Here is a 23,666-nt window from a genome sequence, read left to right as displayed (position 1 = left end):
CTGCCCTGCTGGCTCCTCCTGAACACAGCAAGACAACTCCCTTGCCCTCAGCTACCTGGAAAATAAGTGGCATATAACAAGTAAATGGCACCTAGAAGATACATCCAATGAAGCCTGGAATCAGAACAAGCTGGTCTAGCTTACTGCTTACTTCATTAAGCACATGCTCTGCTAATGCACGAAGCAAGTGAATAATGTTCATTCCAACAGCACTTTATAATTATTTTGTATAAGAGCTGAATAAAAGTCTAATTTAACCCTACCAAATTGGTAGGAGAGTGCAAGTAGAGCTATAGTAACTTGCTAAGGAAGTAGGAAGTAGAATTAGAAACAAGCATACATAACTCTACCAGAGGTTGAAGAATAATGTCTGTGGTATTATCATACCCTATAATGAGATAGAATTTCACCACTAGACCTAAGAGCAGGCTCCTTATTGCAGGACACTAGTAAGAATAGCATCTATCAGCATTTTCTTCCATAAAGCAGAGTATTAAAGTAAATAAATGTGAACAGAAAAGTGAATCCCACCCATCACTATTTTTAGAAAGTCTGATTTGCAAGCACTTATAGACTTCAGTTACAGGCAGGAATGGCCAAGTCTCAAATGATGCAACCCTTTGCATCTTCAACTCCTAATGAATGCTGATCCTCTTGGTAGGGAACAGTCTGACCTTCTAGTGGGGCATCAATCTGTACACTGACCTGCATATCCTAAGTTGTAGCCCAGATCTAATTTGATAGCCAAGATCTTTCTGAAGAGATGCGTCATGACATAAGCCTGGCCATGTTTTAGTTGCAAAAGACTCACTAAACACAAGTATATGAAAGAAAAAAAAAAAGAAGTCATCACTATTAACACCAAACTAGCTTTCTTAAAAATCTGAATAAGCTTCCTCTCAGCACCGACTTCCCATTTGTTAAAAGGAAGTTCTAGTTCTTCCCTGCTAAAAAAAAAAAAAAAAAAAGAGAATTCATTTTTAGCTTTGCCAAGAAATGAGTAAGTAGATGCATGGACATATAATGATAGTCAAAAACAATAAAACAAACAACAAAACAAAAAAACACTCCAAAAGAGGCAGATTTGAGTTTTGTTGTTATTTTCCTTTGATTCTGTGTTTGCTGAGCACAAACTAAAGTCACTGTTACAGGGAACAGAGTAGCAACAGCTCTCATGACAAAGGTCTTAATCTCCTTCACACAGAAAGAATACATACTGTCAAACAAAACAAAACAAAAAACCATGGAACTTAATCTGAAGGTTTTTCCTACTTCTTGTTACTAGTTGTCATCTCATGAAGCTACTAAAAGCCCTCAGTGCAAGGAGCTCTTGAGGATGTGGTTAGAATTTTCATACGAACAAAGCTCTACGTAGATTCACCATGATCGCACTTTCTCATTTTTGTAAGTTTACTTGACAGCCAGGGCACATTCCACAAAAATTTTATACAAGGGTACATTAGGTCTTATGACGTAAGTAGGAATGAAATTTTAAATCAGCAGAATATATTACACTGCTAAAAATATCCAAAGTCACATTTTCTTTCAATTACAAATGCTGACTTGAACTTTCATTCAACAGTATCTTCAATTTTGTACCAAAATTTACTTTTTTTTTTTTCCTGCATCCTAGAAAATTTTGATTCAAGTAAAACGTACATTTTGAGAAAATAATATATTTCTTGTACCTTACTGTGCCAGATTTCTAGACATCTTAGAGGCCAGACCATCATGTCATGCTTTCTTATGAAGCTCTTTGTATGCCTTAAACTCAAGCCTGAGACTGTGCTATAGTAATCAGATGATCCTCCCCCCCCTAAACCCCCCCCAAGAAAGCCATTAAAGTCAATGGAAATGACTGACAAGGCTGTATGAAGCACTTGTAATTTCAAGATTTCCAATTCACCCTCCCTCTTTTTTCCCTAGGGTTGCAACATCTTGAATTCTAAACCAAATGCTTTGAATTCTGAAGCAGATAAAGTTCAGTGTGTTGCTCACTTTAAGAAAGCATGCTGTGGCAAGGTCATTTCTTTCTCTCCCATTAAATACAGGTAGAAATCTCTGGCCCTTACTCATTTTGTAAAAGAAGTTTTCCTGTTGACAGATGTATTTTAGACAGAACGTGAGAAGTTTTGCTGTGAGATGCTGTACTTATATCAAAACTGCACTAAAAGAAGTGCTCAGTGAAGTTTCACTGGGAATAATGCATTTCCCTTCTATGTACAAGAGCAATCACTAATCTGATTTGGTTGTTTTTAATTTTTTCCTCCCTAATAACTGAACTCATACTTTTGGCTGATATAGCAAGAATGCTGCCATTAAAATCTGTTTTATACAGAACAGAGGTCGTTTTGATAGCAGCTGCCTAAAGAAAGGAAATCTGTATTGAAAGATTTTAGATTTACCAAGTTGCTGACAAAAATAAAAGTGGGGGGAAAAAATAATCCTACCTCAGAAGGGCAAATAAACATTTTACACACACAAATACAGTAACTTTAAACTGCAGCAGACTGAGTTATTTTCACCACTTATTTTGAATGAATCTTTACTGCCTCCTGCCTGAGAGGCCCTTGTGCAGCCCATGCTTCCCTGCAGGGGCTTCATCAAGCGCTTCTATCCGCAACATAAAATCAAGGTGTGCATCAAAGGGAGCATGCAGCAGCAGCTCTTACCATGCGTGGAAGGAGTGCTCAGAGCACTCCTCCCTGGCAGTGCACGACCCACTTTGGGATGTGCTGCCAAAGGGCACACACACCACCAAAGCCACCGCACCAGAAGGATCCTGCCCTGCTAAGTATTAACTTCCCTATCACCTTCCTGCTGTTTCCTCTGCTATCCGCAGATAACAGATTTATTGGTTTCTCATAAAGTTTGCTCAAGGACATCACACTGCAGCAAGCTGTCTCCACAAGCACACCTTGCCAGCTGCTAGCAAGGCTGCAGTCAACTCCACCGCCCAGATAAATCTTCCCCCCTCGATGTGCACAGATTTCCCCTCCCTTGCCCAGGGGTGACCATACTTTACCCGTGCAGAAGCTCCCCAGTGCTGTGGGATCGCAGCCGGCTGCCAGGCAGGGCAAGCTGCCTTCCATTGCTGGCCCCACGCTGGTCCCGGGGGCTTGCTGTCAGCCCCCCAGCTTGGCCCCTCTGCCTGCAGCCCTGGCCAGAGGCTGGAGGGGGTGGGATAGGGACAAAAATCCCAGGCTGCCGCAGGGAGTGGCTAGCCCTCCGACGTCAGAAATACACCAATAAAGGCACTTATGAGTGCATGCGGCACAGAAATACTTCACCGCATGCTAGCTATCTATCAGTGAGCCCAACATTATGACTTCCTTGCCCCCCACTTTTTTTTTTTTCCTTCCCCTTAAGGGAAGCAGAATTTACCAGCTGCTCTTCAACCTGCTTCAAAGTCAGAAAATGGCCATTGTTTACATACAAACGCACCGACTTGCAGTGCTCTCCATTTAAAACTAAAACAATTAGGCTGTCACACGGATATACCCCTGCCACGTCTCTTCCAGAGAGACAACACCACAACGTATTCACATAGAACATTAAATACAGCTTTAATATTATGATGGTAAAAGACAACAGCAGTCTATTTGCAATAAGCCTGAACATTAAGAACTACTGCAGATAGCTAATGATAAGGATTTTTATATTTGGTCAACCCAAATAAAGGATTATTGTTCCAAAGCATGTCTGTTTATGTCAAAGAAAATCAATTTAACAGCAGTAACAGCACAATATGAAATGAAAAGTTCACACAGAGGGGAGGGCAACAGGGTGGCTATTTGTTTAGTATTACATTAGAATATTTTTCCTATGACATCTTTTCAAGGCAAAAAAGCAGTGACGTCACTAGCAGTATACTTGCATTCATTTCATTAAAATGAAGCAAAATACCAGGGGTTTAAGAGCAGGAGCTTTGCAATGCTATCATTCTGTTAAGCGGAAGAGACCTTGTATTACAAATGCATTACAATCTATTTAGTATGATCGTGATTTTGTCTGCCTTGCGAGATGAAGCACAGCCAGATGAGAACTAATGAATGCAACATGTGTTCATTCTTTTGGTAGCCGTGCCTGAAGCCAGTTGGCAGAATGAATGCAGCAAGATAAATGTCAAAACAAAGCTATTTGTGAATATGTATTGCATATATTTTGCCTCATCTCTCTATCATTCTTTGAATAGTTCATTCTCAAATGTTGTAAGCATATTAAATACCCCCCCAGTTTAAGCTTTTATTTTCAACAGCAAGATAATCAGAAATACGTAGGGGAAATTCATGTCTCCATTCAAAAACAAGGATGTGCAGAATTTTTTTTCAATGCTCACAAACAGTTGATAAAAAGGTTCATAAAAACACACAGTTAAGAGAGAGCACCAGAAGCTTGGCATTTCTTACCATGGAATTATCCATCTGCATAATTCTAATAGTATCTTCATTTTCCAGCAGCTCCTGGAGGAACTGGAGGAACCACACTGGAGGAACTGACCTCTGCAGTGATTTAAAAAGCCAAAACCAAACAAAAATATCAGGAAAAAACCCAGACAGTCAGCTGAACACAACTCTCCTACATTAAGCAAGACAGACAATGACTGTGATTAATAATTGTAATAAAAAGAGCCTAAGAAACTGAATGATGAAAAGCGATAAAGGGCAAAAGGCAAGGGAACAATTAAGTAAACAGCCCTAAGCCAAGCTACTCAACACACAGCTGGGATTGACCAAGACCCCCTGCTTTCCACTTGTCCCAACCAACGTGTTGCATCACATTATTAGAGAAAACAGTTCTCATTGCAAGATGAAACACTGAGTGCTATCTTGGGTGGGCTGAACGCACAGATAGATTTTAGCATCCCTTAAAACAGTTACAAAGTATAGGAAAAATCCATCATCAGGCTGTTCCAGTCTCAAGAAAAGAAAAAACAAACACCAACCTGCACCAGGGCAATAAGCTCTTTGAAGAAGCCTAATCTTCAGGATGAGACTGTGAAAACTAGTGTCCTATACACCTCCAGTATACTTGCTCACCCCGAAAATGTTTATCCCACCTTCCATCTATTGCCCACTAATTTGAGGACCTGGGTCACAATTCCTTTTTTTACCGTTGAATCTTTCATGAAAACCTTAACTTCTCATTTGGATTTTTCCTTGCATATCTCTAGCCAGCCCTGCCATCCTAAGCCATCTCCCTCTTGCAACCCTCCTATCTCTAACAGGTGTCTACCTTTAACAGATCTAAACACAACTCAGGCTTCCCTTCTCTTACAATATTTAGCACAACTCTCACTAAAATAAAACACACAAAGAAGGCAAGTAACCTTTGCCTAGGAAAAAACTCCCTGTGTATTAACAGTGCAAAGTACAATGGTATACCATGAAAAAGCAAGAAACCAACAACAAATAACCAAACAACATACCTTCACAATCTAACATAATAAAGCACGTTAAAGATCAGGAATAGAACCAAGCATGTTGAAAAAACAAGGTTTATTAAGTTTTGTTTGATGAGTGGGTAGGGGTTTTTTATTTGTGCTGTTTCTTTGGTTTTGTTTTTTTGTCTGTTTTTTTTTTTTTTTTTTTTTTCTCCTCATCTCCTCTCTGGATTTTTGTAACCCACATGGGAATTTTCTGGAACATTACACATCTGGTAAGAATAGTGGACGTTTTAAAGACTGCAGAAGCATCAGTCAGATGATGAGACTAAGCAAATAGTCCTTTGAGATACTTCAGCTTTTTAAGCAACAAAACCCACTCCAAACCACACAGTCTTCAGAGGTGGGTGCACATGGTTTCTCTGACTTTTGAGGAAAGCCATAGTAAGACACAGATTCTTTTGAGTCATCTCTCATGCAAAGAGGAGGAGGAAGAAGTTCCCTGTCACCCTGCCATTGCTTTTCAGTGTCCCAGATCCAGCTGAGGGAGCTAGGGTACTACCTAAAAGCCACTGTTCCTCAAGCCACACAGGCCAAGAAATGGACATGGTCTTCCTGCATTCCTCTAAATGAAAACAAAAGAGGAAGGTCAAATTTCCTTGGTAATGATCCTGCTACCCAGAAGATATCTACAGTTGTATGAAGATTGGAAAAGGTCCACCCACATTCTCATAGAACCAGGATCTCAACCTCCTAGCATAGCAGGCTGTAGAAACCAGAGATGACATGTGAGGCAGATATGTTGCTTATGTTATCATCCCTCCAGTGGCTTATTGGAAACACTCCCACCTATCTTTCCATATAGGAAAAAAAAGCAAAAACAACCAACCCAACACCTGCTGCTATTAACATATCTAATCAATATAAAATAATCAAGTATACAGAGATGAATTTAATGACACTGTGAATTGCAAGAAGGATCACCAGCCAATACTATTTCTTCACATATAAGAAACTAATTGTGTTTCTGCAGGAAAACAGTCCTTCAATTATTTTGCTTTATTCTTTCTGAAAAGAAACTGTAACCACATTTCAGTAGACAGTTACCTTCGGGACCAAAGGTATCACATTCCAGCAGCTGCTACATTGCTGCTGCACCCTTACCTCCACCCCACGAAAGAGAGAACAGTAATTTTTTCAGTGATTACCCAAATCCTTTAGAGAAACGAAGTCATCCAAGCCAGAGCATAAAGCCTCACCAGTCAACAGCAGCTCTGCCTTCAGGAGACGGAAGGCTGTTGTGAAACAGTTAGGCTTGTAAATCACACCTCATTGCCACTTCACTGCCAGAAAACAGAGCAGAGCAAGAAGTGATACAGAAGAGTGGAATACCAAGAGTTTACAGTGCCAGGGAAGGCAGTGCCAGACTCAGCATCCACAAGTCACAGGTCCTAATGCTGAGCTCCTCCATCCTATGGGCATTCTGCCTGAACTAAATCTAACATGCAGAAAATGTGAGAAACAAGACATCTGTATCCAACCTTTAAAAGCCATCCTGAGGCTGCCTTCCAGAGCTAAACAATAGTGGTGGCTGTGCAGTCCAGCCACCCTGGGTAATCTGGAGAAGAACTGTTTGTTTGTTTCCATTGTGCCCCCTCTAGAACATTATATGATCAGGGGAGGAGGGGGCAGAAAGAAAGCAATAAAAAGCAAATACACATGTTTTAAGCGTAACCACCTGAATGTTTGTTCTTGCTGCATGGTTATTCAGCTGCCCACTCACAGCCCTACTGAGGTGGCAGCACACTGATGGGCAGAGCAGGAAGGGTGGTAGTTCTGGTGGCTGGTGTTTCACCAACCATAACATCAGACAACAGCTGTAGCACGCCTTCCGCTGCCTGCTAGCAGCAGTTGCAAAGCAGACTGCTTGCAGCTGCTTTCCTGCCTACCCATCAAATGCAATAAGGAAACAGCCAACAAACAAGATGAAAACATATTAAATCTAAAACACAGCCAGGAAAAGGTTTCTCCAGTGAATTTTGCTTTGGGCATACGTTCCAGAACACAGCTGTTGCCTATTCTACATGGTGACCAGTGAAAACGTGCAACCCTGCCCCCCTGAGAAAGGGAAGAGCATGAGAGCAGCATCCTTGCCAGGAGTAGCCTCTACTTTTGCAGATCATTGTAGTTTTACCCTTGGTCTGGAACCCACTTCGATTCAAATGCATAAATGGTATTTCCAAAGCTATTGGTAAACCATGCTACATTTGCTAAACACACTGCATTCTCCTTCTCTGAAAGTAATCAGCAAAAGTATGATTGCTCACGTAGACAACTAATTGGCAGTCTCGGTCACACAAAGCCCTGGTTATGGACTAGCCAAGGTGAAGTGCCCAACTGTCAAACCATGCAGATCATGTCTGAAAAAAGAGGAAGGATGAACCAACTGCAGAAAAATGTTTTTTTGACAAAGCACTTTCAAAATGAAGTATCTAATTCTAGAAACATTACACTATTTAAGAGTTGCATATTCTTTCAAAGAGTAAATGTCTTTCTCGCCTATCAAAACATCTCCTAATGTTGGCTGTTGCCACACGTTGATTATTATTGCTACTTTTAAAAGTCACTCTAAACTAAATTTAGCATGGAAAGAAATACAACAATAAAATTTGAAAATAGTCCACTATTCATGACAGAGAGTTTCTTATTTACTATCCACTTTGAAATGCTGAGGAACTGGAAAAAAACTGTTATGAAAACAACACTAATAAGAAAAGATAGATCCCTGCCTCAAAACTATTGCTTATGGAAGATGACGAGCAAGAGATTTGCTGATGCACCTAGTGCTCAGTGTACCAGAGCAAAGCAATCCCTATCACGCACAGAAAGGTGCTGTGTGGGCAGCAAGAAGAACTGGAAACATAATCCACAGGTTGGCTCTGATGTAACCACTCATCAAGTGGCAAGTCAGTGAGGCAGGAAAGACACAGGTACTATTCTGGCTTTGCCCAGATAGTTTTCATCATCTAGAGTCCTACGTATACTAACAGAACTCACATAACCACCTGAGCAGTGGGGTGATTGCCCATATTTGGGACCTCACTGTGTAAACATCATATCTCCTATTTAAATATTACCTAGTACACGCAAATGTGATGTAGGTGTCAGACCTTCAACTATTACAACACCTCAGAGTTTGACCTTATCAGGATATCATTTACAGCCACAGTTTTGACATATTACATTTAACAGGTGTACAGTCCATAAATTAATTACCCTTCTGATGGCTCAGGCTATCAAACGAAGTGGTTCAAAGGGAATCTGAAAGGACAGTTTTATATCTGTGTCATTCCTTCAAACATAACAGTCAGCATATTTTACACTCTCAGTAAACTGGGTCATAATAATAAACATCAGTCTGTTTACAAATAAAAAGACTGAAATATTGTGAAATCCTAAGGCAAGGCTCATGACCTATACTGTAAAATATAACAGATATGATATTAAAAAAAAAAAAAAAAAAAAGGTTGGAAGCTTCTCATGCATGTCTCATTTTTCAGTTGTGTTCTCAGTGTTATATTTCACCTTCAGTTTAAAACTTAGTGAATGTAACACAGAAGTCTGACTGAAGCAGTTTATTTGGAAAAAAAGGACTGCTATGAACAAGTCATACTATTTTCAGAACTGTCATTAGAAGGAACTAGCTTGGTTCACACACATCCAAAGAAGTCAAGAGACCTTTCAATCAAGTCAACAAACAATATGCCACAGTAAAAGTCATGTTTATTTGTAAGTTTGAATAACATTACCAAAATGAAATTAGAGATTAATTGCTGATTCATTCTTCCCACATGAAAAATTAATGTTACAAAAAACCAACACAACTGATACTTTGGGCAGTGTCTCTGGAGAAAAATCAAGGGATAATGAGGAACACCATACAGCCCACAGCACTGTAACCAATAGATCTTTCACATGTCAAGACTGAGGTCAGCCTTTGACTACAGATATGCATATGTGGATGTTGTCATAAAACATTCTATAGGTCAGGACAAATTATTTCTTCCTTTGGATCATCAGTTCTGTTATGACAGTTAAAGGTCAAAGCAAGAACAAAATAAAACAAAACAAAAAAAGGAGAGGGAGAAAATAAAGAACATGCTTTGGTGTGCAGTGGTAAAGGTCTTGCTTTGCCACTGCAATGTAGACAACAACATATCAAGTCAGGGGGGAAGCCAACAGCAAAATAGAGAAGGTTTTTGATGGCATTAAGAAATAATAGAATTGTATTTCCCGAGAATCCAACTTACTACTGACGCTTCAAAGACCTACCAAAGGTCAGATGTGACAGGAATTAGATGGTATTATATTACATGAGGGACATTTTCATACTCGGCAAAACCATCACCCAAGAGGCGGTGCCGGTGGCTGCAGCATGTGACTGAGATCACTGTGCCCTTTATTCTCTGTAAGAAGTTTCATACTCTGTTCTATCTAGCCATCTGTGAATATCAAGGGCAAGAAAACAAGAAAGCAATCCAAAACATACTGAAGTCAATGGGAACACATACACTTCAGCAGAAACTTAGATATGAAGTTAATCCATCTGTTTTTTGACAAGCATGAAAAATCTACATTCCAAGTGAATCATATAATCACTCAGGTTGGAAAAGACCTTAAAGATCATCGAGTCCAACCTCAGCATCTCAGTGTCCTTTTTGTACCAAAACTAAACACAGTACTTGCGGTGAGGCCTCACCACCGCTGAGTACAGGGGCAGGATAACTTCCCTAGTTCTGCTCACTACACCATTCCTGATACACGCCAGGATGCCATTGGCCTTTTTGGCCAAATAAATAATAAAATACCAGACATGATCTGACCAAAATCAAAAGCAAATTCTTCACTAACACAAGAAACAACAACACTGACTGATTCAAGCTCCCAACAGCACAGGATAAGCAATGTAATATGCTCTAGCCTTAAAAATGCATAGAAAATAAACTACTATTTTCTAAAATTTTAAATATTTTCCAAATACAAGGAATATTCTTAAACTATAAAGTCAGCAGACTTCATCTAACTGGCTGCATACCTACATATGTGCAAGTTTACATGATCAAGACTGATGGAATCACAATTCCACTGCAAGATTTTTAGACTGAAGATTGACAAATAACTTCAGATTTTTCAATGCAGGTTTTTGGGGCTTGATTTTGTGTTCTTCTTTTCAAAACATCAAGTTCTAACCCACACACAACTTGAACATAGTGCTTAGATTTTAATTGTGTGTTCTCTACACAACGTACTATACTTACCACTCATCAATTTGCAAGTTGATTAAAGCAGTCTAAAAAACCAAGCTGAGTATCAAAGAACTGGAGTTGGTTTTACAGCTTTTAAATTATATTTTTAAGTTATAAAACATTCTTTATATTTACAGGCTATGTTTTCCTTAGTATTCCAAACTTAGTAAAGTGTTCTGAACTACTTATCAAAAGTGATTTTTTTTTAAGCATAAATTACACATGACCATCAGAATACTCACTCCAGAATACAAAGCACTCTAAAATCCACACATTCTCCTTTCTTCTAATCCCAAGCCAGAAGAATTTTCTTTTTTCCCTAAAAACAGTCAAATAATCTCTACAGCTTCTAACGTTTGCCAAAATAAAACTTCAGAAGACAAACTATAACTGTGATTTATTTATCAGTGAGTTTGAAGTCAACACAGTAGCCTAAAGTACACTGAGCAACAGACAATATTACATCTTCAGCACAAGTTTTACTTGGTAGAAATATTTCGCCTAGTATCTTTATAAACAGGAAGACTCAGCTATTTCCTTCAGCTAAGTGCTGGAGAGTTACTAAAATAAGACGGCCTTCAGCAAAATCTACTTGAAAGTAACAAACCTGAAATGCAGGACATTTTAACAGCAGCATAAGAACAGTTCTCAATTGGCTGTATTTACAGCTCAAAAACATTTTATTTTTTCCTATTTTCAACATACAAAAAAGACTCCTACAAGAAAATGCACACTACCAAATTACACTGTGGGATACCAGAATAAAAAGAATATTAGGTACCAGTGAGAAAACAGACTGTAATATCAAGGTAAATAGAAATTTAGTCCCTTTTTATGAAGTTTCCTCTTGAAGTTCTGTGTTTCTTGAGAAACCACTTGAGGATGCATTCAGCTTACAAGGCAATAGATTTGAAGCAAGCTAAAAAGACATCATCCACTCAAAAAAAAAAAAATAATAAAATTTGCCACTTCAGTTCAATTACCCAAACTTCTGCCATCCAATACAAAAATACAGTTACACAATGTTAAACAGTAATTAATTGTTGCCAATCGGTTGAGGAGCACTTGAATAGCTCAGCTATATCTGAAAAATAAATAAATAAAAAGTAGATCTTTGTATCTAAAAAGTAATCCTTAAAATAACTGCTTTGTGTCATTTTTTCTCATTTCTCCTTCATCAGTAACAAGTGGCCAGGGTTAGCTTCCATTAAAGCAAATTGCAGGTTTGAAAGCATACCTGTTGTCCATCAATTGGATAAAATCAGTTTCATCTCACAGCATCCTCAAGAGCCACAGAGGATACTAGCATTGGAAGGAGGTAGGAGAAGCTGAGAAATGATTAAATTAAACAACAGTTTGGAGGAAGCATCTTGCTAATTTCTGTCTTCATTGATTAAATTCTATCTATGGTATTGAAACGGACACAAGAAAACAAAAGACTGCTAATAGGCACTGTCTCCTTCCTCTTCTCATTTCAAAATCAATTGCTATATCCTTCAGTGGGACATAAATTAGAAGGAACGAACTAGCCAGACTAGGAGCTGAATTTGCAGGCTGATGCATATCACTAGCTCCAAGAGCCACACAAACTGGCCTGGGCTCAGACTGCACTTCTGAGACCACTGAGCATGGGCATCACAGCAACATGCAATAAGCTGTTTATTTTGGTGAAGCCTTCCACTGCACTCAAAGACAACCCAAACAGCACTTGGCACTGCCCACACAACACATGCACACATATAGTGTGGAGCCCGTTGAGGTGGCCATGTCAGAGCACAGTGGCATGGCAGCACAGCTTTGCTGTCCTCCAGACAGCAAGGAGCTGGGCACCTATGTGGGAACGAGCCCAGCCATCCCCAAAATGTGCCTGGTAAGGCCTGAAGACAACTGCTTTCATGGCAATCCCCTTTTGGTAAAAGGATTAGAGTGCAAATAGCCCATACCAGACTTGAAGCCTTCCAGTCAGGGTATGGGTTAGGCCATGAGGGAATCAGCAGTTCAAGCTAGATTCACTGTTGGCAGATTTGATTTTGTAGCAAATGTTTCCAATCCTGCTGCCTTGTGCAGGAAGGGCTCAGCCTGGGTAGAGGGGATGTGGCACTCCTGGCACGGCCTATCGCCATCACCTGAGCTGTAGAACATCGAGTAACACACTGAGATCAGTCTGCTTTTCCCCATAGGTAAATATCAATTTGAAAATTGACCCAATGTAGCTAATTCATCACTAAAATTTGAAATGGTATTTACAATCAGGGATGTTTTCCTCAGAGCAAAAAAGTCACTCATTTGTCATTTGTGTATTAGCTCTACCTTAAGTAGGAAAGGTGAGAAGGTATAACCAGGTCCACAAAATAAATAACCTTGCAGTTAGTAATAGCATCACCTTTTCCCAGACAGGCTGTGGCCCCAGTACTGTTACAGATACCACCCACTCATGTTATGGAATGAAGTAAACTAACTCTCCAAGCGAGGCATTCCTTTTTTCAATTTGTTATTATTGCTTTTAATTCCATCACTAAGGGTTCCTTGATGTTCTCAAATAAGCAGCACAATCAGGTCACTATCCTGCACAAGATAAAAATAAAAAAAATTTAAAAAAAAAACAAACAAAAAAAAACAACCAAAAAAAAACCCTACAATTTTCCAGGCTACTGGGGAGTCTAGAATGAAGCTCCATGTTAGTCAGCTGGATACAAGCACTAAATATCAGTCTGTGTTCGATGAGATAGCAGCTTCAACTGAATGACTATAAAAAGCATCAGTTTCAATTAAATACACTTGTTTAAACTACATATCACAGGTCAGGCATCCACTGCATGCAAGAATGTAAAATTTATTAAGATTTTAAATGTAAGGCCAGCAAAAAAACACAGAATTATTAGGAAGGGTAAAAGTGTTCTGATCATCTTGTTTGTTATATCAGATTCTTCTTAGCCCATGTCCCCCTGGTTAATGCTGCACCCTCCGGCTGCACTGTTTCCACACTTTCTCCTTTAGCAAATTTGAGAGCTACAGACTTCCTGCTTTTATTAAATGCACGCAGAAATCCTCTTCACTGTAATTCACAGTTTCACAAAGAGGGGTTTCAGGAAAAAACAAACTCCTGAAACATTTGCCATAAAGTCACGCCCCTCAGCAATGCAGCTGATGATGATGCACAAAAAAATACTAACGAGCCACTCCAGGTTTCCTCATCTAGCAGGATTGTTGGACTTCAGTCACTGAATACATGGCTCTTGGTAAAGGTCACTGCATCTTGGTGCGTCAAAACACTTGAACATTTGCAGCAAAATGAATAACATGCCTTGTTTTTATGGGCCATATCGATTGTTCCAACGAATGCTGGTCCTATCTTCTACAAACAAAGCAGGGTTTAATTGCACTACAGCATTAAGCAGACAGCTTTTAAAATTCTATTAAACCTGAGCACCTGTTTGAACTGCAATGGCTGTGTTGGAAAAGACTGAAGCAGGTGCCATTCTGCAAAATAACTAGTATTCATATTTGTGGTAGATACATTTCCAAGGTAAATACAGAGCAGGTAACTGCTAAGGAAGAATCCAGAGTCTGCCATTTTAAAACCTTCTCACAAACAAACACAATTTCATGTTCTTCAAGAATAATCATATTTAATTTCTAGGCATTGCTGTATTATTCCTAGTGCAACTAGAAGGGGCTGCATATTAACGGAATGTAACTAAATAAATTATCAGTGCAAGATTCTGAGTTTCAGCCTAAGCCAGACAATGTGCATGTGTGTGTGTGTATATATATATATATAATTAATTCTTTTAATTCTTCTAGATGTACATCAAAATGTTGTGTCTGTTTCTGAGATCTTAAGTCATGAAATCAAAGCAGTAAAGCATTTCAATCAAAACAACCTTATAGTTTTTCCATCTTAAAGACAATCAAATTTACAATTCCCTTTAAATTCCAAGTAGTAATTTATTAGACAGTTCCAATAATGCAGAGGTACAGAATAACCTTTCAGACACCGATTCCAGACCTTGTACAGGGCCAGGCCTTTCCTCAGGCATATCACTCAGCTACAATGCTCTTCCAGCTAGCACAGGGCACGAGCTGCTTCCAGCTCTGTCATCTCTCTGCAGTGAGCAGCAGGGAAACAGGCACTGTGAGCTCCCATCCCTGCTTGCACCAAGGGTCTAGTTCCATTTCCTAGCTCCTCTGAGGGTAACAACACTGATACTGTCTACTTCTCCTCAAGAATGTGCACAAAGATTGCCAACTCCACAGGTGTGGCAATAAGAGAAAATTCATACTACATATGTAAGTGCATGTGCATGCATACATATGTATATACATACATGTATACATGCATGCATCGGCAACCTACAAAACCAGGTAACCCTCTGGTTCCTCAGAGAATCTCACTTAGTGTGCATCAAGGACAAGGCCAGCATCAAAGCAGAGCATGCATCTGTTCAATGCCCATAAGAGAGGAAAGAAATAACCATATAAGCGAGAATACAAAACATCACTTATTGTGTGAATGATTATACCCATATCTCTTTAGACCTCTCTAAAAGGAGTAACATAGAACTTTGATCACCAGCCCCTCCTAAAATGCCAGACACCCTTCCTTTGATGGTACTAATACTAAGAGTATGCTCATTTGTTCAGGGAGCAGCAACAGCATGGTACAAAGATAAATCAGAGTGCATTAGAAGAAGCTGTTACACAGGATGTGTCCCACTTCCTCTCCCTTCTCATCCAAAAATAAACAATATATATCACAATTAGTTATTCCAAATGTAATAAAATCCTGCCTGATGTCAACACTAACTGATGCCTTCCCTTTGCCTATCACTCTTCACCATAAACTCTTAAAAAAACAGCACACAACATCTACACCCCAAAAACATACAAACAACAAAAGAAGCCATGCACATCTGCAAAAAGAACTGGACATCAACTTGTTTTTAGGCAACCACATTTCTTGTATGGTGGTTAAAGATCTGGCAGAATTTCTCCTATAAAAATATTTCCAGCCTTATCAGCTCTCCCACAAAGTCTCTAGCCCTATAGCAACTGTCCACTGCAGAAGTTCTATTATTTTGTTATCTGGTTGGCTTTTTTTGTTTGTTTTTAATATTGCATCTCCGCATTTCTATTGTATGATGAATAGTTCTCCACACTAAGATGATGAGTGTCCTACCACAGTGAGCATTAAATAGATTCAAAAGAAAAAGTGTAACACAAAAAGCTACCTTTTGCTACACTAAGAAATATAAAAAGTAGATTAAGAGGAAGATAACCTTTGAAAAGTAGTCAATACTTACACGGTAGCTAACAGTGCCAGGTAGGATACTTAATGCTGAATGAAGAAAAATAAAGGAAATACTAAAGCATACATCTTATTCAGTTGATCCATCTGTCAGACCTAGTGGGTATAGAAAGACTCAACAATTGACCTTATCAGCAAGTTGAAGAGCTCAACTTCCAGTATTTCACTGCCACAAAAGAGTTCAACCTGGGTGCAGTATGCAGAGCCAGATGCTGTGTGGCTGTAGGACACATCATCACATATACCAACAGCAACACAGACACGGGCACCAAAGGTTACAAGGTAGTTGTAAAGGAATGAGGAAGCACTGCATACCAGTAATAGGGTTAGGAAAGAAGGGGTGAAAGAAGTAACAAATTTTTGGCAACTAACACTTTGGGGAACAACAGGGATTCTGTAGAGACTTACAACTAAAAAAGAACTGCAGTCCATACATCATCACTGAGAAGTGTGAACTCCTAGGAAACCAGAATATCAGACGGGGGGGAAAAAATACAAATAATAGTTAAAACTATACATTAGTAATGGCATGATAGCTGGAAGATCCCCTTTGGCCATCAACCACTAGGGATGCTGTTTGGTCAGTGGCTCAAGCAGCTACAAGCCAACCCTGTGGCCGTTTCAGATCACTTCATAGAAACATGCTCAACAGTCTACAATTTGGAAAGGGTAAACCTCAAGAAACTACTGCCATTTGTCAAAGGGGCTTATGGTGCTGAACTGTTTCAGTAGGTGTTTATATAGCAATTTAAAGTCCTCCCCAGTTTTTGGATTCATTTTTCAAGCTAAAGAACAAACTTGGTGAGAAATACTTCATGCAACCTAGGTGTATAAAAACCTTATCTGTAATGCTGAAAATGAGTAGAAAAGCTTTCAATACAAATTGTGGGGGAAAAAAAAAAAAAAAGAAAAAAAAAAAAGAAATACAAGCATGTTTCAGAGCTTACAGGGTACGACCATAAGTAAAACCAACTAAAAGTCCACTTGAGGTGAATCATGCAAAAGAAAACACAGAGGTATAAACGTTACTGTGCATTTCAGTTTCAAAAAAGGGACAGAAAGGCAGCTCCACACTGAAGTCTAAGAGGACGATAACGAAAAAAATACTGAAGCAAATGCTTTGCCTTCTGTTTAAACAAAGATAATAAAATGGTACACTGAAAATGAGGATAGGATAACGGTTACTACCACATACCCTGTGGAAACAAAATGAGAACATTTACAAAAAAGAAACGAGGGGATCTGGATAATCTCCATCCCACAATGCTGAAATAATTGGCACATGTAATAATGACAGAAATGCCAAAAATCATTAAGAGACAGAGAGGGGAAGGAAGTAGTTTGGGAGAGAAGGAAGACAATCTTGGCACTACAAGCATGCTACAATGAACCTGATACTACAAGATCTGAAAAAGAAATCAAGGAAATGTAGTAGTGAAATGAACACTGAAATGAAGCAGAGGTAAATTTAATTTAAATAATATAATTTACTCACATTTAAATATATATATACACACACACACACGTATAACACAGCAAACTTAAACCAGAGGTAAAGCAAGGACTGATGTCGTCTTTCTTGGAATAATATTTAAGGTGAAGACTTGTAACACTTGAAAGACACACAAAAAAAAGCATTTGCTGAAATAAATGCTGGGCTTGTACAGCTTGGAGAAGGGAAGACTCCAGGGAGCCAGCAGTGTACGCTTGCAGCCTAGAAACCCAACAGTATCCTGGACTGTATCAAAAGAGGGTGCCCAGCAGGGAGAGAAAAGTAATTGTCCCCCTCTGCTTCACCCTCCTGGGGCCCCATCCAGTGAACTGCATCCAGACTTGAATCTTCCAGTACAAGAAAGATGTAGAGCTCTGGAATGGGTCCAAAGAATTCTGCAAGGATGATCAGAAGGCTGGAGCATCTCTCCTCTGAAGAAAGGCTGAGGGAGCTGAACTTGTTCTGCCTGCAGAAGAGACCTCACTGAGGGCCTTCCAGTACTTAAAGGGAGCTTATAAAGCCTTTTTACAACACCTTATAGGAGAAGGGGGAAGATGAGACATTTAGATTAGATAATAGAAGGAAATTCTTTACTCAAGAGGATGGTGAAGCACTAGCACAGCTGCCTATTGATTGGATGGGGCCCTCAGCAGCTGAGCTGTGGGGAGCAGCCCTACCCATGGCTGGGCTTGGGGCTGGGTGGGCTTTAAGGTCCCTTCCAACCCTATCCATTCTGTGATACTATGAATGTATCTCAGATATCTACCGAGCAAAGATAGTACCTGTAGTTTGAGGCTTCAGGCAGTTCATTTGAAACATTTCCTAAGAGGTTCATAGGTGCATCACTTACTAGATTGCATCGATACAGTACTGATATCTTCCACTGATTATCTGAGACAGAAAAATAAATTCTTTAGCAACCCAGTGTTTGGCTCAGGCACAAGAAGGGTTCCTTCTGCCCGGTAGCAAGCTGTAGCAAGAGCTACAGCTCCAGACAGACAGAGGGCCAACAGCACTGTGCTGTGAAAAGAGGCATCAGGGGCTGCATGGTATCTCAATCTGACTTTTTCTGCTGTTCAAGTGAATCTTCCCTGGGTCAGACTTCCATAGTTCAGGTACAAGACCATTCCCAACTCACCCTCTATAACAGTGATATAGGGCAATGTTTTTGACCTTTCCTCTAGTCTCCTTGGGACACACTGATGTTTATACACATTCTCAGCCTTTCTTGAAGGCTTTCAATTTGTTAGAACATGTGGAGAAAGTGAGCAACAGGCCCATCGAGATTTAAACTTTTTTTACATTCTTGTTTGGGGAAAGTCTCCCCTTCACTCCTCTAATCCTAAGTCAGCTGTACTTTAATAGTCCATTACAAGAAGAGAACCAAATCTCAATATTTACTTTTTGTTGAACTATCAGATAAACGCTAGGTCTATTTCTGTTCTATTCACATTCTCCCACAATTTCCATTACAAGGTATGTACTGAGCACTTTGACAAGAAGTTCCCCACTGCTAAGGATCTCAGTGCTGAAGAAAAAGGAAATATTTAGTTAAGTTTGGGTTTCAAACAAAAATACATTCTTAAAATTGAACTGGAATTCTCCTCATCTTACTCCTATGCAATGAAGTCTCACACATTCTATCAACTCACAGATACAAACTCTAAATTTTGCAAAGCAATCTGAATCCCGTTTCACTGGAAACACTTTCTTTAACTGTGATGGACTATCAGTAAAACCTACAACATCATCCTTTGGATTCATTTGGTTAGAAATGGCTTTTGGTTAACTTTTGCTCTCTTCCTCAGTTTGCACAGCATCCAACGCACAAGACTATTTGCACTGGGTATAATATACAAAACAGTCCCAATATATACATTTATACATTATACATATATATATATTGTATATAATATACAAAATAGTCCCAAATAAAATGAACTTTCTGATCCTTAAATTGTGAAGGTAACACACATCTATCCTATGTTGCTTATTTTCTTATTCTTGGTAAGGCATAAGATCTAAAAAAGAAGTCTGCATAATGCATGACAAAAATGTTAAGTCTTCAGCAAGTTTATGTTCTACCTCACACATAACACACTCCTTGTCTTAGGCTCTACTTGCAAGTACAACAGCATTCTTCTGGGAAAGTAACCTTCTTTCTTCCAGTTTCTGCTACTTTTACTCTGCTCTTTTTGAAAATGAGTTCCTCTCACCATGCCCTCTAACAGCTTGCAGTAGTCACCTCTGGAAAAAGTTCCTTTCTCCAACTTGCAAGCATGACTGCAGCCTATTTAAAAACAATCTTAATCTCTCCATCCTTAAAAACAAGAAAAGTTGATGATGTAATGGTAATCCATGGAAAATGGTTTATAGTTCTCCGAAAGCAGCAGGCTACTGTTGAGTCCAAAGCAGCTCAGAGACGAACAAGAAAGGACAAAAGTGAGCTTGATTTGCGTAACCGATTCTGATTTTATCCCTGCTCAGTGGTGAATTTACAGCCAGTAAAAGAAAAAAATTAGAAGAAAACTGAATAGAAGGCTAAAAGGGCAAAAGCTACACAAAGCCTACTTTTAGCTTTGTAAGAAAATATATTTTCTCATTCTTTCTCTGAAAGACGGTCACATCTCCTTGAAAAACCCTGGAAAGACTAGGATATAAGAACAATATTGCATGCACATAAAAACCTGAAACTGTTATCCTATGGTTAATACCTATCTTCAGTTTATGCCCATGTGTTGCTGCTTTCAAGTCATCAACCTGTATCTCATTTTCCCAGTGTTCCAAACCCGAACAAAAAACAACCAAACAAACAAAAAGCCAAGAATTATTAGCTGGAGGGACTTTCTCTTACGGAAAAACATTGGCTATTCTTGTTGCTTCTCGATTATGGAAAAACATAAACACAACATATATCCTATTTGAAACTTTGGAGAGTATTTGACCTCTCTCTCACCAGCTGTCTGCCTCGTAAGAATGCAGATAGTATCACTTCCAAGTATTCTGCCCTTTTCCTTGCTTCCTTCCTACAGGAAAAGAGGTGATCATTTCTGAGAACTCTTTAAATTGTTTTGTTTTAAACTGGTTTAGAAAATATACTACAGCAACTTTGAGGGATTAACCACAGGCAAAAGCAAACGTGATAACCAAGCATCCACCAAAAAGCAAGCCAACTCTTCCTGCATTAAGCTGATAGTTATATATGGCAGTAAGAAATATATGTGAAATTCACTCAATCCCCTAAATACATTTGAGTTTTCAGCACTACCAGCCATGCCCTGCAGCTGCTGCCTTCATATCATCAGAGAAAGTGGTCACTGTGCAGTTTAGAGGAGATTTCAAGCTGACACTTGTATTTAACCACTTGCATTAGACTCAGGTACAGCACGCTTTTATAATACATGAGAAACACCTAGCTATTGCCAATAGTTTTCCACATAACACAGCTATTAGCAGCACTGCTAGCTCCAGGAGCTACTGCTCCTCTGTTGCATTGCAGCTTTGATATACATAAGCTCATGCCCTGTGCTGGGACCAACTATTCCTGCACCACAGAGCGGCTAGACAGCTTACACTCAGGATAAAGAACCAAAACCTTCATTTCTGGCTCAAGATGGCAAATTGATGAAAATAAGTCTGCTCGTGGATCCTCCTGCTGTACCGGAGCATCACCAGCTCCAGGGAAGTCAACAGGACCTAGGACCAGAACAATCCAGAAAATACTGCCTCTGCTAGAACTGGAGGTGACTCAGGCAAGTAATTAAGAAAAAGCAGTTTTAAAAGAATGCCTCCTCAAGCCCAGAAGCTTCACTGAGATTCCTCTGCCTTCCAGCTTGAACTCTGGCAGATGTACAGGCTCTCAGCTCCTAATCAAGACTGCCACTCACACGCCAAAGTAAGTCATGTGGAGCTCTCATGCCACCTAGAAAAGTCAATTAGAGACAGGAAGACCACCGTCCCATCATTGCTGGGCTTGGGAGAAAGCATCAAGATAAGAATCGGCGTTGTGTTATTAAACTTGCTAGGAATCAATGCTCTCAGTTTCACTTGATTTGTGTCAGCATTTTAACGAAATTACTCTCTGCAAGAAGGTTTTGGAACCCGGCCCATAAACCAATGATCCATGAAAAACGATTAGAACTATTTCCTTTTTGCAAACTGTGTAAGCAGCAGAGATCCTATCAGTCAGGCCTGGAAGAAACTCCTCATACTACTTCCACCCAGCCCCACTTTCCTCCCTTTTCTTTTCTTTAAAATATACTGCCTCTCAGTAATAGAAAGCTGGGTTTTTGCCTCTATGTATTTGGAACATATCAGCCTTCGACTGCTAAATAGAGCACTTCCTCACACAAAGCGTCTATTCTCTCCTCCTCATGCTCATATGAGTTCTATCCAAACAATCTGAAGGGACAGGATGTTTAAATTCAAAAAATCACCCTCTGGAAGGCACAGAAAAGGAGATCATTTTAAAGAGTGCCATCTGTTCCTGAAGAATAATCCAAGACTAGTAGCCCACATTTCATGGCCCAGTGTAGCATCCCACCCATACTAAGCAGTTCTAATTTGAAATCCTTCAGATTTCTTCTAGAAAACAAAGCAAATGGTATCCTGGGCTCCATCAGGAGAGGGGTGGCCAGCAGGGACAGGGAGGTGATTGCCCCTCTCTACTCTGCTCTTGTGAGGCCCCATCTGGAGTACTGTGTCCCGGTCTGGAGCCCCGATACAAGAAAGACAGAGAGCTACCAGAGAGGGTCACAAAGATGATCAAGGGGCTGGAGCACATCCCCTACAAAGACAGGCTGAGGGAGCTGGGCTTGTTCAGCCAAGTGGCTTAATTGCAACCTTTCAGGTTACTCACTTTTAAAGTGAATCTATTTTGGTGCAATTAAAGGACAAATAGTATTTTTCAGAGGCCCTACAGTAGAAAGTTACAAAAGTAGCATTTGTACACACAAGAACTGTGGATCAGTAACACCCAAGATACATTAAAGTAAAAGCTAGACATAAGCTAGTATTTGCATTAACTTGCTACCCCTGGTACCATCACCTAAAGATACTCAGGGCTTCCCTTTTCTTTGCCCTTTGTATAAATACAAATAATGCCTTTAGCAGTAAATCGTTATGCTTTAATGTTTCCTTAGACTCTTTAGATTTCAGTGTCTCCTGTCACAGAATAAACATAGCTCATTCCAAAAGTAACGCTCCCTACTTACTTCCATGGAAATTAAAACAGATACATAGAGCTCACTGACACTATTTAGTAGAGTATGTTCTCAGATACAAAACACTATCCTTCAATCTAGTCATCAGCAATGAACAAGAGCCTGCATGCTTCTAACAACCTGCATGAGCAGAGGTGATCCACTGTCTCTCTCACCACAGCTGAAACACACCACCCACTAAGGAATGCCAACGGGTGCAATCTTTTCTGCAAGGAGGAATTCAGTGCACCTCTGCTTCTTATGCACTTCCACATCAGACAGCATTTTGTCAGAGTGCCCCTCTGCAGCCATCTGTTGCATTGCAACAACACGCAATAGAATATTGGTGGGAATGTTCAACCTCTACTGCCATACCACCACCATCTACCCCTGATGGTATGGGCCAAAATAATAAAACAGGTGGAATTACTTTCAGAGCAGTCTCACATTAGCCTTAATTTTACAAATATTTCAAAATTCCCACTTCTTTTCATCACAAGGTAACTGCATATTGTTAAATGGTTACCATTTGCCAGGAAGCACAAAAAACAACATAATTTTCATCTAAACAAGTGCGGCAATATTACTTTATGGAAATATTTACATTTAAGAAGTGCACATTCAAAATAAAACCCTCTGAATTCACGTACACATATGTACTCTCAAGAAGTTTCCAATCCCCTCTCGAACAGGCTGAGGTTTTCCTAAAATAAAGTCCTATCGCCAACAGTTTGATACGTCAAAAAAGTGCTGAAACAAAACACCTCTTTCACTGGATATTTAGCAAACAGTTGTATGCGTTAATTCTGTACCCTTTAGAATCTGTTCATTAAAAGCAAAACATGATAAAATTAGCTCTTCATCCTTGACCAGGCAGTGAAAAAAGCTTAACTTGGAGGCCAGGTGCATTGTTCCAGCTAAATGCAAGCCATAAGTTTTCAACTGACATTTACTTTGGCAACCTTACCCAAATCAA

The 23,666-nt window shown here is 39.6% G+C and overlaps 1 protein-coding gene across 10 annotated transcripts in view; it reads right to left on the bottom strand.

The window, feature by feature from the left end:
- Nucleotides 1-23,666, bottom strand: part of EML4 (EMAP like 4) — a 140,276-nt gene that overhangs the window by 82,035 nt on the left and 34,575 nt on the right. For 4 of the 10 annotated variants that reach the window (XM_015857490.3, XM_015857491.3, XM_015857494.3 and 1 more), the window contains exon 1: nucleotides 3,026-3,250. The exons of 5 other annotated variants lie outside the window; for them this stretch is intronic. In XM_015857490.3, the coding sequence (XP_015712976.2) occupies nucleotides 3,026-3,092 (67 nt within the window). In that variant the 5' untranslated portion in view covers nucleotides 3,093-3,250. Of the gene's footprint in view, nucleotides 1-3,025; nucleotides 3,251-4,409; nucleotides 4,504-23,666 lie in introns of those variants that run through there. One more of the 10 variants, XM_085541198.1, reaches the window with a different exon arrangement.

This window comes from Coturnix japonica, chromosome 3 (genome assembly GCF_054131305.1).
Source record: "Coturnix japonica strain WE chromosome 3, WE-NBRP24, whole genome shotgun sequence".
Lineage (NCBI taxonomy): Eukaryota > Metazoa > Chordata > Aves > Galliformes > Phasianidae > Coturnix > Coturnix japonica.
Note: the sequence above shows the minus strand (reverse complement) of the source record. Positions and strands in the feature narration are given on the sequence as shown.